This window comes from Neofelis nebulosa, chromosome 11 (assembly GCF_028018385.1).
Source record: "Neofelis nebulosa isolate mNeoNeb1 chromosome 11, mNeoNeb1.pri, whole genome shotgun sequence".
Classification (NCBI taxonomy): domain Eukaryota; kingdom Metazoa; phylum Chordata; class Mammalia; order Carnivora; family Felidae; genus Neofelis; species Neofelis nebulosa.
Window position 1 is genome coordinate 17143549 of NC_080792.1, and position 17376 is coordinate 17160924.

Here is a 17376-nt window from a genome sequence, read left to right on the forward strand (position 1 = left end):
AACAAGTTGAAACAGTAAGCAAGCGAGCACAGAGATCAACAAAGCTACCATTAAAACTGCCTGATGACAGGTTATTTTCTCCCTGGTTCCAGTCCTACATCATATATTGATCTTCCCAGATGTCTGATTAAACTGTATCGATGAGGCCCCACCGGTAGGGACAATCCACTGCGAAGCCTCAAGGTGTGAGAACGTGAGACACCACAGAGCCCCAGGAGGCCGCCCTGAGCCACGGGGGGGTGGGGAGGACAGACCATCAGGCAGCTGCTGGAAATCTCTTCTGTGTGTCCCAGTGCTGCCGGTCCCAGCTTTGCAACTGCTAGGCTCTGAGTGGCTATGAAGGTAAAAGGACCCTGGGCTCCCTCTCTCTTCCCTGACGGCCCTCCCCAGTTCTTATCTGCAGTAGTGTGGGCCACGCACACTGGGCAGTAACGTGCATTTGCTGAATTCGTGAATGAAAGAATTAGTCTCTTCCCCTTCGCTCCAGTCCTGCCCTGAGCTCTGGTGCCCCTGCCAAACAAAAGCCGGTTCTCACTTGTAACCTGGAAACCCCACACCCTGACCTCGAGGTACAGGGCCGGACTCCTAGATCCCAGCCCTTGGCACAAGGGTTAAAGTCCGAAAAATGTCCCGCGATCCTTTTGGGTCTGAAGTTTTGCCTACAAACTGAAATGAGTGGGAATTCGTGAGCTCTCAGTTACCTTCCAGGGCTATTGTACAATTCCTCATCAAGTCAATTATGGCTGGAACGGCTTTTTGTTTCCCCTGCCACCCCCACTGATGGCACGTGAAATTACTTCCTGGTGGCTCTGGGATCCGAGGTGGTATCGGCTTATAGACAGAATCATATGCTTAATTCTTTAAAAAAAAAAAATCCAAAAACCTGGTCTGCCAGTTGGATTTAGGGATGTATTTTCCTGAAGAAAATTACAAGATGATGTTGCATTTCTGGACAGGTACGTAAAGGTCTCCCCACATAATTTAGCGGAACCACAACACTGTACCAATATTCTAGAGCCTAACGGCCATGGTCAGCACTGATCCGATAAAGAGACCTGACCCCAGGGCAGATCTGGGCACCTCAAGTCACGAAAGAAGAGACTCTCCTTCCCCAAGAAGGGACTGAGCTTTGACAGATAACAGGAAGAGGGGTTTGGGGGGCACATCAGTTTGGGGCAGTAGAAGCAGACAGAATGAAAACTGCTCCTCTGTGGCAGACAAGGGAAGTTAAGTCCCTGGCTGCAGGCGATGTTCCTCAGAAGAAACGTTCTTGAGCCAGCAAGGCCTGGTAACATTCACCCAGGGAAGACGGGCCCAAGCCTCATTACGTCTCCCGTCTGGTAACAGCACCAGCCCAACACCAAGGGAGCCTGTACCTCCCGCGCCTCGAGAGATAAACAGGAAAAGCCCGAGGAGGAAGTGTCTTGTTCAGACTCCAAAATAACAGCAGCCCTGGTGGGCAATGCACCACAAACGCCCGAGTGTCCGTAAACATCTGAGTCACCGTGGTGCCGGCCAGCACCCAGCTTTGACCGGTCGCCGTTCGCACGCCTTGCCGGGACTTTTAGAAGAGCACCGCATGGGCCGCACTTGAGGTGCAAAGACGCAGTTTGGTACCTGCGGCGCCCGTGCTTTAAGTGATTTTCCGACACCTATTTAGTGAGCCCACACCCACCCATTCCCTTTGGGCCGGTCACTCCGGCCAGAGGCTTCCATCCGCCAGGCGGCACCGCAAAACGAAAGGTGCCATCTCTGGTCGTCAAAGGGAGTGAGGGTAACCGGCCACGCTGAAGGCCGAAACGACCGGCCACGGGAGGCTGCGGCGCACTTTCAGTCTGTCCACGATACCGACCGGGGTCCTACTTTCACTCGCCGGGATTTTCCCCGCCCTTGAGGACACTGCCGCGTGTTGAAGGCGGAAAAAACAGAGGAATCCCCCGGAGGTACTATGCCCGCGGCGGTCCCAGGTGCCTGGAACACAGGGGAAGGAGGGACGGCGGGCGCAGGCCACTTCTGCCGCATCCGAACAGGAGCTAACCAGGCAATGAGGCAAGGAGAGGTTTCCCGGCAGCGAGAACCAGGAGGCAGAGGCGAGGAAGGAAACGGTGTGTGGCCGGAACCACACGAGGGGGTGGGTATGGAGCAGGCCGAGGCGAGGTGGCCAAGGGCTTCGCGGACTCCGCCTTCCACACACAGGGAGGCCCACCCAGGACGGACAGACAGACTCGTACTCCCCCGAGATCACCGCGGCGGCTGCGTGGGCATCTGCCCTAAAGCTCCGTCATCTGCTGGTGGGTCTCGTCTCCTGGGCTCGGATCACAGGGCAACTGGTCCTGTCAGGGACGCCCCGCCAGGACCCCCAGCAGCTCCGGCTCTGGGGGAGCTCTAAATCCTAACAGACTTTCAGAGGCAAGCCCAGTGGTCTAGTTGCTGGGACTTAAGACATTTACACATCTGCCTCCTGCTGTGTGCTACTGATTTTATTGTACAACCCTCGATTTGGGGTTTTACACTTAATATCCAACGGAATGTATAACAACATGCCCGGTCACACAGTGTAATCAGAAAACACGCACACCGTGACAATACAAGAAATTAACACAGGGGCGCCTGGGGGGCTCAGTCGGTTAAGCCTCGGGCTCTTGATTTTGGCTCAGGTCAGGATCTCACAGGTTCGTGAGTTCAAGCCTCACATCGGCTCTGTGCTCACGGTGCAGAGCCTGCTTGGGATTCTGTCGCCCCCTCTCTCTGCCCGTCATCCACTTGCGTGCGCTCACTCGCTCTCAAAATAAATAAAAATAAAAAATAGAAAAAAGAAGTTAATAGAGAAGGCCAGATTTTTCTTTAGACTATACACTAGGCATATACCAATAAAGTATTTGCAGCCTTCAACCCTGTCTGAAGAAACACCTCCAGTGAGTTTACAGAAAATGCCTTCCAAAATGGCTGCAGCAGACATCGTCCAGATAGAAACATTTCACACCTAAAAGCAAATCTTCCCAAGAATCTGAAAAAAATAAAATAAAAATCTCTTCTGGCCAAAAACAAAATTTGGAATAATATATTTTTATTTGAGTCACATTTTGCAAATACCATTAATCTTTCTTAAACACGTTTTATTTTTCTTCATTTCCTGTCCCTTATGGAACAGATAGTAAGTTTCACACGTCGAAATTAGTTGCCCACTTGTCATTCATCTTCAAAATCAGAGTGCCCAATCTCCTAGTTCATTCTCTGCATTTTTGATTTGACTTCCATTCGGTGAACCAAGGTCAATACCCACGTTAAGTGGGTGCGATGAACACACCCCAGGACACCACCTCGTTCATCAGACACTGTACAGGTGTGATGAACATTACTGGGTCATTCCCTCTCCTCCAGCGCACACAGGAGAACACATTCCTCAGTCTGCTACAAGTGGGTCTGGTCACGCGACTCATCGTGGCCAATGATGTGATGTGCGTCACACCCAGAATAAGGGTGTGTAAAGACCAGATGAGATACTCCAGCCTTCCCCCTCGACCCCTTGCAGTGACACCTATGCTGAAAGAAACTCCCTCGATCACGGAGTCATCGGTGGAAGGACAGCTGCCCCACGGAAGTGCCTGAACCCACAGCAAGCTCTGCGTGTGCAAAAAATACATTTCTATTGTATAAATCAATGGGCTTTATGGGATTTTACTGCCACACAGGGTAAACCAGGGGTTCTCAAAGGGCAGACTTGCAAGAAATACAAATTATCGGGTTCCATCCCAAACCTACTGAGTCAGAAACTTGCTGGGGGTGCAGCCCAGCAATCAGCCTTTGACCAAGCCCTCCAGGTGATTGTGAGGCACACTCAAGTGTTGAGAACGACTAACTAGAATCTGGTGCCAAATCAAAGGGCATTCGCTGCCTTGAGATGAATGCTTTATCTCTGCGGCTGCAAAGAGGGGTGGACTGTACTAAGATAGTCAAAGAATGACTGCTCACCTATGGCAGTTAAATTCTCCCTCCTGTGCCACATAGTATTTGGATTGTTTAAACCTAAATAAACATTTACTTATTAAGATGCACCTTGTGGGGCTCCTGGGTGACTCAGTCGGTTAAGCGTCTGACTCTTGGTCTGACCTCTTCGGCTCAGGTCATATTCCTGTGGCTTTGTGGGTTCGAGCCCCACGTCGGGCTCTGTGCTAGCTGTGCAGAGCCTGCTTGGGAGTCTCTGTCTCTCTGCCCTTCCCCCACGTGCGTTGCCTCTCTTTTTACTTATCTATAAATAAATAAAACTTCAAAAAAAAAAAAAAAAAAAAAAAGGATTTACCTGGCAAAATCCCTCCCAGATTCTTGCCCTACAGTCAAAGTCACTGATCGGAATGCCGGGTAAAATCTGATCCAAAAATGGAGCTTTCTCCCAACACAGCACTGGAGCCTAGAGTCAGCTATAAATTCAATAGTTCATCCAGGCCCTTTTGTGCTATTTTACATAAAACAGTAGTAAGCGAGAGACTCTCAAAAGCTGCACTGAAACCCAGTTAGCCTCTCTCTGGCATTAGTTTACCTACCACCAAGTACCCTGGGAACAAAAGGAAGTAAGACTTACCTGGAATCGCCTGTCCTTAGTCTTTGTCAAATTCTTTTTCCTGGTGCTCAGAACCCAGCTACTCGACAATGTGGTCTCTGAGACGCTTGGGTTCGGTAAGGCAGGACGAACTTATCTGCCTGCGGTTTTTCAGAATCAGCCCAACTTTCTCCTTTTACACAAGCACACCCCATTTCCCATGATTAAAAGGTATATATCTATATTACCGCCTGCAAGTTCCTTCAGCTCCGCGTAAAGGGGGGAAAGTGCATTTATTTACGCTAGCGAGGGCCTTGCTCTCTCTCCTGGGCACCCCCTTCCCCCTCAATGACACCAGTTCCATTTTCCCTAAAGAAGCAAAACAGGAACAAAGTATTTTTGCCTTGTCTTGGTCAACTGTAAACAGAATCTTCCAGAAAACAATGGGCTGGTCTGTACTGCCCTTTTCCTTCATATTCTAGAAAGCGTCTTAAATACTCCCTCCAACAACCGGATAGATTTTACAAGCCGTGGCTTGCTGTAATTCCAAGAGCATCTGATAAGAATCCGTGAACTGCCAAATACATTAGTCGCTCACACTCAGTAAGTGAGAAGTCACTCTGAAGGTTCCTGCTTTTTTCCACCTATACCGTTTTCCTAATTATAGTTTCCCATGCTAAGTGATCAAATACATATAGGCAGTCTCTCGAAAATCTATGCTTCTCATTCTCAATAAAAGAAACCAGTCTCCTTGGAGAAATAAATGGTTGGCTGCAGGGCTGCAGTGGGGAAATTGCAAGATGGTTCACAAATACGTGGACGGAAGAAAGTAAGGGAGCCTCAGAAATGGGGGGTGTGTAGAAACGACACAGGAGCCAACTTACGGGAGCTCCCAATGGCCAAATCTAAAATAATTTGAACAAAAATTAAAGAATGACAGTAACTTAGCTCCTCCTCCCAATTCTAGACACAGAACTGAAACTGGACCACATCTACACCTTCAAAGAATCTCAAAGAGTCTTGGAAGGTAAATTTCAATGGCATCCGAGTTCCATCATCCAGTAAAGGCTCCTCTGTTTATGCTCTATTTAAAAAGTTCCATAATGATTCCTCAACATACAGGGGTACCTGGCAGCAAATGAGAAAATAGCTACGATTATCACAGATCACTTTGTAGTTTTCAAGATTTGAACACGTACAGACACCTTTTACTTTTTTATTTACTGTCAGGTTACATGAGTGCAGAATGCATGGTCTGTGAGAATGTTGCTGGCTGTTACCTCATTGAGGGGATCCTAATTTGAGGTTCCTAGAAGCCCCCTAAAAGTGACCAAGAAAGAATGTAAGTAGCTGAGCCTCTAAAGTTGTACATAAAATTCTGTGTATTTGTACATTTATCTGGGAAAGGGCTCAACGCTGAGATGAGATCATCAGGTTAATAATACGTCTCATTTTCCTGTTTTTGTATTTGAGAGTACAGACATAGGAAAGATGAAGGGCTTTCTGTGGTCAAAAACTATTTAAAGCTCAAGCCAAGACTTGACTAACACAAAAGCCCTTTCCAAATGGGCAGGCGATGATCTGAGAACTTCTCTAATCGGGTAACTCCAAAGACAACACGCAAGGCACAGCATCACAAACCACAGAATCTACAATAATAAACCGATTTAGAACTTGTCCTCAAAGAGCTTATGATTTAAAAGGACAGCTAAAACCTGCCCATAGCAAGACACTAACATCAACTTTAGAAAGTGATTAATTTTATACCGGTTCCTCTGTATGGAATTTCTGTTAACAGTCGTTTCTAAATGTGGCTGCTTTAACTATTCGTTTTTAAATAACTAAAATAAAGATCTGGCAAATTGTTTTTAAATTCTTACATCTAAGTTTTTAATGGACTCTCTGCCCCAAGTTTTTTTTTTAATTATTTGACTTCATATCAGATTATAACAACTTACTAAAAAATACATTAAAAAAAGCACAAAAAGTGGATACTGGGTTAATATTAGTAATATATATATATATATATATATATATATTAAAGAATATATATATATATATTAAAGAATATATATATATATTAAAGAATATATATATATATTAAAGAATATATATATATATATTAAAGAATATATATATATATTAAAGAATATATATATATTAAAGAATATATATATATATTAAAGAATATATATATTAAAGAATATATATATATATTAAAGAATATATATATATTAAAGAATATATATATATAAAAGAATATATATATATATATATATATATATATATATTAAAGAAATAAACTACCTACTAACTAACCAGTACAGCTGGAAACATGTTTTTGAATCTTGAAGACAAAGCTACTGAATTTCTTTGTTTTGGCATGGAACTCCGTACAAAATATTTTTTAGTAAAAATTTTTTGGATGGGAATTGAGAAGAGGAGAAAAAAAAAAGGAAACAATTATTGAAACCAAAAAAGGCCATCTTAAAAGAGGAAGCAGTGAATTATCTTGGCATAAATTTTTAATCTCTGCCACACGGGCTTACTCCTAACTCAAAATCTTCTCTCCAAAATAATCATCGTACTAATAGCAATAAAATTCCAGCAAATTGCTGTATTGTGGTTGGCAGAATGTGTTTATGTTATTCTCAAAAGGACTCTATCCACGCATATATTTATTTTTAAAGGCATGATTACAGTATTAACGTCAAGTATTCCTTCACGGTTCACTGGCTCAGAACATGTACCTGGTGTCATAACGTGATATTTCACTGGGGGATCCAGTAAAATCAGATCTTTCCAATAACTTCTCGCCTGACTGAAGTAAAATAGTATGCTCTCCTGGGACAGTTGGCCAGACACAATTGTCAAATCCCTTATAACTTCATGTTTATATCTCACCTTAAGTCCAGAAAGATTGGAGGCTGCTTTTCGCCTCACGTGCAGTTCTCACTAGATATCTATAAAACAGGACCCTCTGAGGTCACTAAAGTATGCAATACTCCCATTTTAAAGAAGGGGAAGTTAAGTCTTAAGAGGTTAGGTGTCCTTCAAGTCAGTTACTCGTACTTGATCCATTTATTCGAGAAATATTTATTGGCTGCCTATGAGCTAGGAACAGAAGCCCCAAAGACTTTTTGGACGGGAACTGAAAAGAGGAAGAAGCATAAAGCATCTACTGTGAGCAGACGTAAGAGGCAGCCTTCGCAGAGTGGTAAGAGATACGGTAAGGGAAACTCAGGCTGCCACAGAAACCTGCAGGAAGAAGGGAGCAAGGAAGGCTTTCCAGACGGGGTGAGGTCTGAAGCTGAGACCCAAAGGACTAAGAGAAGTTTGCCACCAGAAGGGTGCACTCCTTCAAGTTAAGACCACCACCAAAAAGCCCCAGAGACGAATGGGCAAACAGTGTTTAAAGCCAGGGGGGCAGCCACGCTTGTCTAACGTGCCCCATGTGAGACGCAGCCGGAGGAAGGCGCATCAGAGGACACGAGGGAGCTGCCGGATGACTTAGGGCAGTGGGGACGCGACACTGCACGATCGGAAAGCCCTCTCTGGCTACAGTGAGAATAATCATCAGGCAACAATGAGGGTGGCCTGAACAAAGATAAACGGGTGGACTGGAAGGGATGAAACGCATGGATGGATGAGGGAGGCGGCCGGGGAGAAGGAAGGAACCACCAAGTCAGGTCAGACACCAAGCTTCTGGTGGCAAAGGCTTGGGCGGGGGGGGTGCTGGAAGCAGCTTGGGTTCCAAGCTGGACAGGCTAAGAGTTGCTGGGAATTATCCAAGAGGCTGAAACATTCAATAAGCGGCTGGATTTGGGGACTGGAATGCAGCAAGGAACCACGGCTGGAGATGGAGATTTGGAAGCTATGTACACATATATGAGAAGTGAAGCCACGAGACTAACTGAAATCTCCCAGAGACAGTGGAATGTTTCCAGGACAGAAACCCGATGGGTGTTCTAGCAACCGGGAGAAAACCCAGGAGGGAGAGCAGTGTTCAACACTTAGGGTAGAAAATGCTTTTAAAAAGCCCTGCCAATTGTGTGAATTACGGGGGGGGAGGGGGGGGGGAGCGCTGCCAAATGAGGAAAAGACTGACAAACGTCGAACTGCCTCGACAGTTAAGGAGGTGGGTTTCGTGACAAGGTGGAGCTGAACCCCAAAGGTGGCCGAGGAGGAGGAACCAGGAGTGGAAAAGGGCAGCCAGAAAGGAGCCTGCTTGACCATCAGAAGGGAAGAGACAGAAAAGACAGAGGGCAGGGGATCAGAGGCTTGCAGTTTAAATGGAGAGAGGTGACGCAAGGGTTTGGACAGGAGGCAAGAAGAACGGGAACAGAGACGAGAAGCCTGTAGGCGGGCTATCGGGAGGTGCAGGGATCTGGTCTGGTTCAGAATGGCAGAAGTCGGGTACAGATTGCTGACACACGGTCCGCACTCTGTACATTTCACCACTTTGTGAAGACATGTCGTTCCTTTCCCTTCCCCACCTCCTCGCAGGTCTCTCCAGGCGTGTGAGCGGCACTGAAAATGGGATCTGATCTCAAGTGCCACATTCTAAGAGGCAGGCTCTCAACTTCCTCAAAGCTAATCCTAAAACCTACTAAGCCCAACGCTTCCTCGGGATGAACGGCTGCCTCTAACGGAAGGTACCCACGCCGTGCCCGGCACATCAGCACGCACAGCCAGCTCAGGGCGGTGTCTTATGCTCCTGTCCTAGGGCAAACAGTTCGAGTTAGTGTTAAATTTCATCATCCCACCACATCTTTCTCGGAGCTGTCTCCTCATCTTTTATTCTAGACCCAGTGACTGTCGGATGTGCAAAATAAAGGTAGTTTAAAAACAAAAGAACAGAAAAAAGAAGAAGGAATTTGGAAAGGTTCCAAGTTGGTTACAAAAATCTCGGATGTGTAAGAAATGAAAGCTCTGGGCTCCTTAGATCGAGGTCTGCTCCTGTTTTGGTATTTGTAAAGTCTGGTTTGGATGCCAAGAAAAAAAGACGTTTCCTAGAATCACCACAATGGGCATGGAAAGGTAACTACAGGTAGTGTATTTATACAGTAGATTAACCAAGTACTGCCCCTTAAGAACTACTCAGTATTTGCAGTGAATATTGTTATGACCCTCAAGTTGAGATGATTATATAAGCAACGTGTTACTAAAGCCATATATATTCTGTAAGTAGTTTTTCCATGAAGAGACGCCGAATTAAGTGTAGTCAGACCAAATAACATCTTTTTGCAGTGTGATCAATGCTCAGAGACAAGTTCGTACCATTTGGAGACGGCAGTGAGGTAAAAAACACGTCAACCACATGCGCTGCTCAAATAAAAGAGTATAAATGAGACGACAAAGTCATTGTCAAAACACTTAATTTAACAAACTTTTCAAGGATCTAGTATATACTAATTACCAACCAACTCCTATGTACTTTTTACACAGGCTCCCCAAGGAGAACTATTTGGTTTTATTGCCTTAAGTTAAAGCAATGGAGATGTTTTTTTTTTTAAAGTATACTGTATCTGAACCCAATGGTGGATCATAGTGTCACAAAGAGAAACCAGCCCCCATTAGGTGCCTTGGGATTTGATACAAAAAGAATACAGCACCTATTCTTATCTAAAAATTCAACCGGGGTCTAATCAAATTTCTAAGAATTATGGGATAAAGAGAAGCAAATTAAGCAACGTCAAAAGGAAGCAATTACCCAAATCCAGAAACGGGGGTGACATATAAAGGATGTATAGTCCAATTTTTTAAACAAATCAATAGCACATTAAAAAAATAAAATGGAGGGAGAACTACTACAGAGTAAGAGATTTAAGTTACACAAAAACCAAGTGCAATGCACACTCTTTCTAGAACAATCCAACTTAGAAACCACCAGAAAAACATTACAAAATAATCTTGCTAGATTTATTAGGTCTAACAACGGGCATTTAAAAAATGCTTAGTAGTTGGAGACATGTACTTACTATTTTAAACAGAATATAAATATTGCAACTCAGGGGCGCCTGGGTGGCTCATTCGGCTCAGGTCATGATCTCGTGGTCCGTGAGTTCGAGCCCTGCATCGGGCTCTGTGCTGACAGCTCAGAGTCTGGAGCCTGCTTCAGACCCTGTGTCTCCCTCTCTCTGACCCTCCCCTGTTCATGCTCTGTCTCTCTCTGTCTCAAAAATAAATAAACGTTTAAAAAAATAAATAAATATTGCAACTCAGATTTTTCATTGATTTTGAGGTATAAAACCTCTCCTGTAGAATTTAAGGAAGGATGAGGTACCTCTTTCTTACTACCAAACTCTGCAAAGAATCACATTACGTCATACAAACACTCCTAACGGGGGCATCTGGGTCACTCCCGTTGATTAACCGACTCTTGGTTTCGGCTCCCGTTCATGATCTCATGGTTCGTGAGTTCCAGCCCCCCATCGGGCTCTGCGTTAAAAGCGCGGAGCCTGCTTGGGATTTCTCTCCCCACCCCGCCCCCCGCCCCTCCTTGGCTTGCTCTCTCTCTCTCAAAAAATAAACATTAAAAAACAAAACAAAACAAAGAACTCCTAACCGCTTTCAAAACATCGCTTTCTTTCTCTCCTCCTTTCTTTCTGGTTCGTTAATTCCTGGCAGAGCTGAGCTCCCAGGTGATGGGGGTCTGCCAGGCCCATGCCCTTCCTCGCACTAACGGGGTGACCTCCGCTCTTACCTTCCCGTGCTCCTTTCTCACGTGGGAAATGTAAACATCTCTCTGCGTGAACAAGCGGCCACACTCCCAACACGTCCACCCGGGACTGGCCACCTTCTTGGGTTCCATGGATTTTTTCACAGGTGATGGAGACTTCTTTTCCAATTTCTCTTTCCCGTTCGTGGCTCTGGTATCCTCTTTGTTTTGATTTGCTGAATTTTGAGTTGAAGGCTTAATGCTCAAAGGCAAGTTTATACCCAAGTTTGGAGGCCCTTCAATACTTTTCAATGTTCCATGCATAGACTATGTTACAAAAAGAAAAGAAATATCTATCACAAATCATTACCACTGAGAGAAAGCACGTGTGGACTATCTTAACACATTATAGATATTCCAATATGATGTTATATTCATTCAGAAACATTTCTTAATACAGGAAGAAGAAAACCGAAGTGAAATACACACTTGAAAAGAGACAAAGGGGAATTAACTTTTATGGCTGCTCTAAGCGATGCATTTTTAGTTTCAAATAACTTCTGAAAGCCTGTGCCATTTTTAAATTCTTAAAAAAAAAAAAAAAAAAAAAAGCCTTCTGTATTGAGTCCAAATTATTCCTGGCTGCCTATCCTCCCCCAGGGAACCCGTGAGTCCTTTGCAACACACTCTTTCTGGGGAAGAACATTTTACTTTCACGTCTATCCAGAAACGCGTGAAAAGGCTGACACCGGGGCAGGTATTCAAGACCCCCAGCCAATCACCTTTAACAAGACCCTGCGACAAGAACAAAGCCTTCTCCCTCCCTTTCGTACCTTCTGCATTCTTGGAACACTTGGAAGAGTCTGGGTTTTTGTTGGGGAGTTTCGGGGGTCATTTCAATCTCCCTACAGCCTACTCCGGTCTCTCTCTTCTTACCGATACCACCCAGGCTTGTGGACTATCTACAGCAGATGCAGATACTCAAAAAGCCTCTTACAATTGCTTAGAGTGTTTATGATCATTCACGTAACAGCCACGACAGCTATCTGAACTTACACTCACAGGATTCCAATTTCTAATGGGGTAAAATTAGTGCCATCTGGGTCTAAAGATCAGCTTGCTTTGGTTTTTGTTTTGTGTTCTAGAAGCAGAGTTCCCCCTCACCAAACCCTCCCTGCCCCCCACCCCCACAAAAAAGGAGGGAAACCAGTCCGTGCCTCAATGATGTAGATAGGATTTATCTTTTGAACAGGGCCTTCTCACGTAGCCAGCATTCAGGCTTGTAGCTACTAGCCTCAGAGTCCTGAACCTGTAGAACCTACAGAGGGACACAACGTGATACACGTTTCCAAATGAGCCCGGGGTCTCCTACGTCCCACAGACTCACACTGAATAGATCTCGGCTCCACAGTCTTTCTTGAGTGTTCAGGTAAGAAGGTGTTGCCTCAGCATGCTTTCCATCAGAGTTTCTCAGGAAAGCCTGCCTCTAAGCAGTGCCAAGAATTCACCAACCTTCGTCAGTACTGTCTTACCCCAGAAGGAAAAAGAGGGTCTGTCCTCATGTCATGAGCAGGGGCCACACCGGTCCACCCAGAGGACACGTAAACTGGTCTCTCAAAAGGGCCTGGGAGGAATGTCTGATGTCCTTTGGCAAGAGAAAATCTGGGGCCAGACGTGATCTCTTGGTGGCCAAAAGGCTGTGCATTGGCCTTTTTCAAAACAGAAGCCAGGTTTTTCATTTTTAACCATTTAAACCCCAAAGAAAGCAAACCTCAAAATTTTCTAGCAAATTTTTCATACATTTCTAGGCAAATACATTTTTGACAAATGAAAGTTGAGGAGAGGGTGATGTATTAAAATATTCTTCTGAAAAAAAATAAAAAATAAAATAAAATAAAATAAAATAAAATAAAATAAAACAAAACAAAACAAAACAAAACAAAACAAAACAAAACAAAACAAAACATTCTTCTGTAAGCTGACCTTGCAGGGCTACAGAAATTACAGAAAAGCAGCCAAAAATTCGGCTGTGCAATGAAATGTGTGCTCAAATGGAAATTTCCAATTCGCTCATTTCATTTTCACGTCACAAGTAAAAATAACATTGTTTGGTAAAAACAAGTATCTTTTTTTAATAAAAGAAATACAACTTAATTCTTAGAACTGACCTTTCCTTAGGTCCTGTAACCACAAATACCTTGAATGATTGTAACTTAGAATTTGCTTTAAATGTAAATGCCAACATGTCTACGCATGGGATCCTATGCAGTGAATAAATCTATGCTTTGGCAGAAGAAATGATACGAATTGGGGGTGCCTGGGTGGCTCAGTCGATTGGGCGTCCAACTCTGGCTCAGGTCATGATCTTGCGGTTCATGAGTTCAAGCCCCACATCGGGCTCTGTGCTGACAGCTAGGAGCCTGGAGCCTGCTTCAAGTTCTGTGTCGCCTTCCCTCCCCCGCCACCTCTGTTTCTCCCTTGCTGGCACTCTGTCTCTCTGTCTCTCTCTCTCTCAAAAATAAAAATTAAAAAAAAAATTAAAAAAAAAAAAAGAAATGATACGAGTTGGATTAAATTAGGCAAATAAAGATCTACCTTTACATGAACATGTATGTGGGGAAACACTGTTCCTCTCCTTTCTCTTAATTCTTTCCTTGTGAAAAACTGAACAGCACAGCTAGTGATATAAATAAAGTCACAATAACTGGTGTAGATCTTAAAAATAAAACACAAAAATAGGGGGCCCCTAAAACTTTACCTTTATTCTCACCCATCCCCAAACACATAAAGAAAGGCAGGGTATTTTAAATGTATGGAACATACTTGAAATGAGAACATAAGTGAGTATTCCCACTGTTTTCGTATCATGTAGTCTTATAAAGGTTCAGGTGAATAAAAACAATTCTTTCGTCCTTGTGGCCATGGGATTTGCCACTCCTCTTCAGTCTCTATTTCTTGGAACCTTGTATTCCTCCAAATTCACTATTAACACAAGGAAGACCCTAACCGCAAAGTCGATGACCCCACTTTCCAGATGTTGTGGGGGTTTTTTTCCTGGTCATTCACTAAATAAATATTTGTTGTCAAGACGGTTTTGTAATTTTAGTGAAAACCTTTGAAGTAACTGAAGAGGATTTTACTGCACTTCAAGTGATGATCAGGAAACCTATCTCCCATGCATTGATTCACCCTAATAATGCTCCAGTGCCACCCCCTTCTCCCGGCTGCCAACCAGCAGACCCTCTGAGACGTTAGGTTCGTTGCAGTAGGCAGTTACACTATGTGAGCGCACATAGGCTCAACACGGGAAATTTCAAGGATTAACGGTCCATTCATTTAACTACGATGAGACTAGACTAATTCAGAGACCCTCATCTGCTCTTGAAGCTGACTTTTCTCGTATAATGTATTAAAAAAGAGAAGAACTAAGAGAAAGAGAGATGGAGTTAATGATGCTGGGCCTGTTATTTTCTCTTTTTAAAGAGTCAAGTCCCTTTAAGCTCTGAGGGCTGCTGGATATTATCTCCTAATCACATGGGAATAAAACTGCTTACCCCATCACAGTGGGCAGTTAAGAGACTAGGACTCAAGCTCTGTCCGTCATGAGCTTAAAAGGCTGTGAAGAGATTTAGGCGCCCCTTTTGGGTGTTGGGGGTGGGTTATCCAAACTGGACATTTATTTCATTAACTGAACACTCACCAGGTACCAGACACTGGGCTGTACCCAGCACATTTCACTATCAATTTACATGCAACCTTGATAGAAAAAAAAAAAAAAAAAAAGACTAAAAGAGCCAGGGGCATCCATTATAATGCAAATTTAACTGCTTAAATAATCTCAAGGGAAGACCCTCGTTTTCCTAAATACACCGGTATCTGTAACGAATTAACACAATTCGCCAGAGTCCTTGTCTATTTCTAAAGCCTGTACAAGACGGACTTCTCAAAGAAAAGTAAACTGCATCGTCATCGTTTTCACATGTAGGACAAAAAAAAAAAAGAACCCTAATACTTTATTTTTCTTTTAGAATCCCAGGGCATTCATCTGTTACTCTGCGTTGATCTTTCATGGTGACCCAGATCAGGACTCAGGAGTAAGCGGCGTCAGTCAAGCGAACGTCTGGCGGCCGCATTCTGTAAACTGCTCAGTACCAGCATCAGTACCCTTCCCTTCCCTCAACAGCATGCAGCTTCCTCGGCATCTACAGCTCAGCCTTGACTCGTGATCAATGAATGTGGGTCTGCAATTCACTTAACGGACACGAGAGATGCGCACACACCTTGATATGGTCCATCATGAGTTGCTTCTGTGCATATAAAAGGGAACAGTCGGGACACTTGAAAACAGACACCTTCTGGTTTTCGATGTGTTGGTCAAAGTGGCGATACAGCAGGGTTTGCAGGGTAAACACAGTGTCGCACATGGAACACTTATAAATTATTCTAAAACAGAAGAAGTGTGTGGACAGGTCAGTCAGCCCTCAACTCCGAAGCCGAGGGAACTGTTACTTTATATCTCAAGGGGGCAGAGGCAGTGAGAACACGTAAACACGGTAAAAAGAACAAAAACAGTTTAGCTTTGAAACAAACTTCTGAAGGCAACTGGCATCACTCAAGCGCAGACCAATCTTCACAGCTTGAGTAAAGGTGCATTCAACCGCCTTTGCAGTGAAGTCTAAATTAATGACCATTTCGTTACTTACACATCTACATCTGACACTTGTTTTGCTTTGTTTTTTACAAGATCTTCGCTTGTTCGTTATTTTAACACAGAGCAAAAGAACCCTTGATTTTTTTTTTTTTTCAAGTATTCTTTAAGATAGGACCAGGAACACAGCTGGATGGTGGTCCCCTAACTTGATAAAGAATTTTGTTAATGAACTTAAGTCGGGCTGTTCAGCTCTGATGCTTGCATAAGCTGTTACTTGCCCCAAGTTTTCTTTTCGAGTTCGTAACAATTTTACACTGAAATCGCAGTATTTCTCTACGTGTTCTTCATAAGGAAAGCCCTATGCCAGTAAACAATTATACACCAAAAAAAAAAAAAAAAAAAGAAAGAAAGGAAAGAAACAGAAAAGAAAATCCATACCACAGTTGCTTCAACACTTGAATGTCTGCTGTGTTTAAAATGGTTTAGAACACGGTCTACTACGAACCATTTCTGTACCTTACTGCCAAGCAACCTCCTTAAAAACTAATTCGTTATACCCGAACCTTCTGAACATAATCCCCTCTATCCATCAACACCTTCCACTGAAGCTCACGCAGGAGGGAAAGTACTAGACTCCCCCGCTACCAAACCTCTGCCTCCAGGGGCTCTTCGGGTGGTTCATGAACCTATATGTCCAGGATGGGTCACCTTTCTTCAGTGACTGTTCCAGGTCTCCCTGGTCCTCAGGGGAGGCCCCAGGGACCCCTGTACTGCCTTGGAAGGAGAATGGAGAGAAGAACAAAGAATCCTCGGAGCTTAGGAAAATGGCAGAGAAACGCTGACGGAAGGGACAAGTCAGAGAGGAAAAAAGCCACATTGTGCTTCTGTTTGCTATTTCTACAGCAAAGCAAAGAAAGGCATGCCTCTGGAAACCCCATGTCTTTCCTCTCAGGGTCTTCTCAAGAAAGCACTTCTCGCTTCGTGGTTCTATCAAAACATTACAGATTTAACTTTTTTCCCCCTTTTTCCACATAAAATTTGTAAGTTTAATTGGATTGAGCGGCACGGGTTTTCCAAGGTCTCGACATATTAGTAATTTAGCGCAGATCACGAGCACATGTGACTGGGGAGGGGAGGGATGTTCTTGTTTGTCTGTTTGTTTTTAGGACTTCGTGACCTCGCCACGCACTCGAAGGAGGCACACAAGTGATGTTGTCATCATTAACTTGACCAAGTGTGACAAGGATGTTCATTTCCTCACTATTTAAAATCGCTTAGAATTGAAAGTAGCCCCAACATCCGGTAATATTAAGTACTAAAGTCAGAGCAACTATGTGATTTTTTAAGAAGTATGCTATGGACGTATACCAATGACTGGAAAGACTTTCGTGAAAACGAACACAATACGTAACAAGGCAATATGTACGATATGACCACATCCTTCTAAGGGCATAGAAAAGAAGCAGAAGGTTATAGAACTGTCATCTCTGCGGGATGGTATTACAGGTTTTCTTACTGTTTTCCTGG

The 17376-nt window shown here is 44.0% G+C and overlaps 1 protein-coding gene across 12 annotated transcripts in view; it reads right to left on the reverse strand.

Annotated features, from left to right (window-relative positions):
- Positions 1-17376, reverse strand: part of ZNF532 (zinc finger protein 532) — a 110697-nt gene that overhangs the window by 19240 nt on the left and 74081 nt on the right. For 10 of the 12 annotated variants that reach the window (XM_058691939.1, XM_058691944.1, XM_058691943.1 and 7 more), the window contains 2 exons: positions 15479-15641; positions 11244-11525 (listed from right to left, as the gene is read on the reverse strand). The exons of 1 other annotated variant lie outside the window; for it this stretch is intronic. In XM_058691939.1, coding sequence (XP_058547922.1) covers positions 11244-11525; positions 15479-15641 — 445 coding nt within the window. The remainder of the gene's footprint in view (positions 1-11243; positions 11526-15478; positions 15642-17376) is intronic. One more of the 12 variants, XM_058691945.1, reaches the window with a different exon arrangement.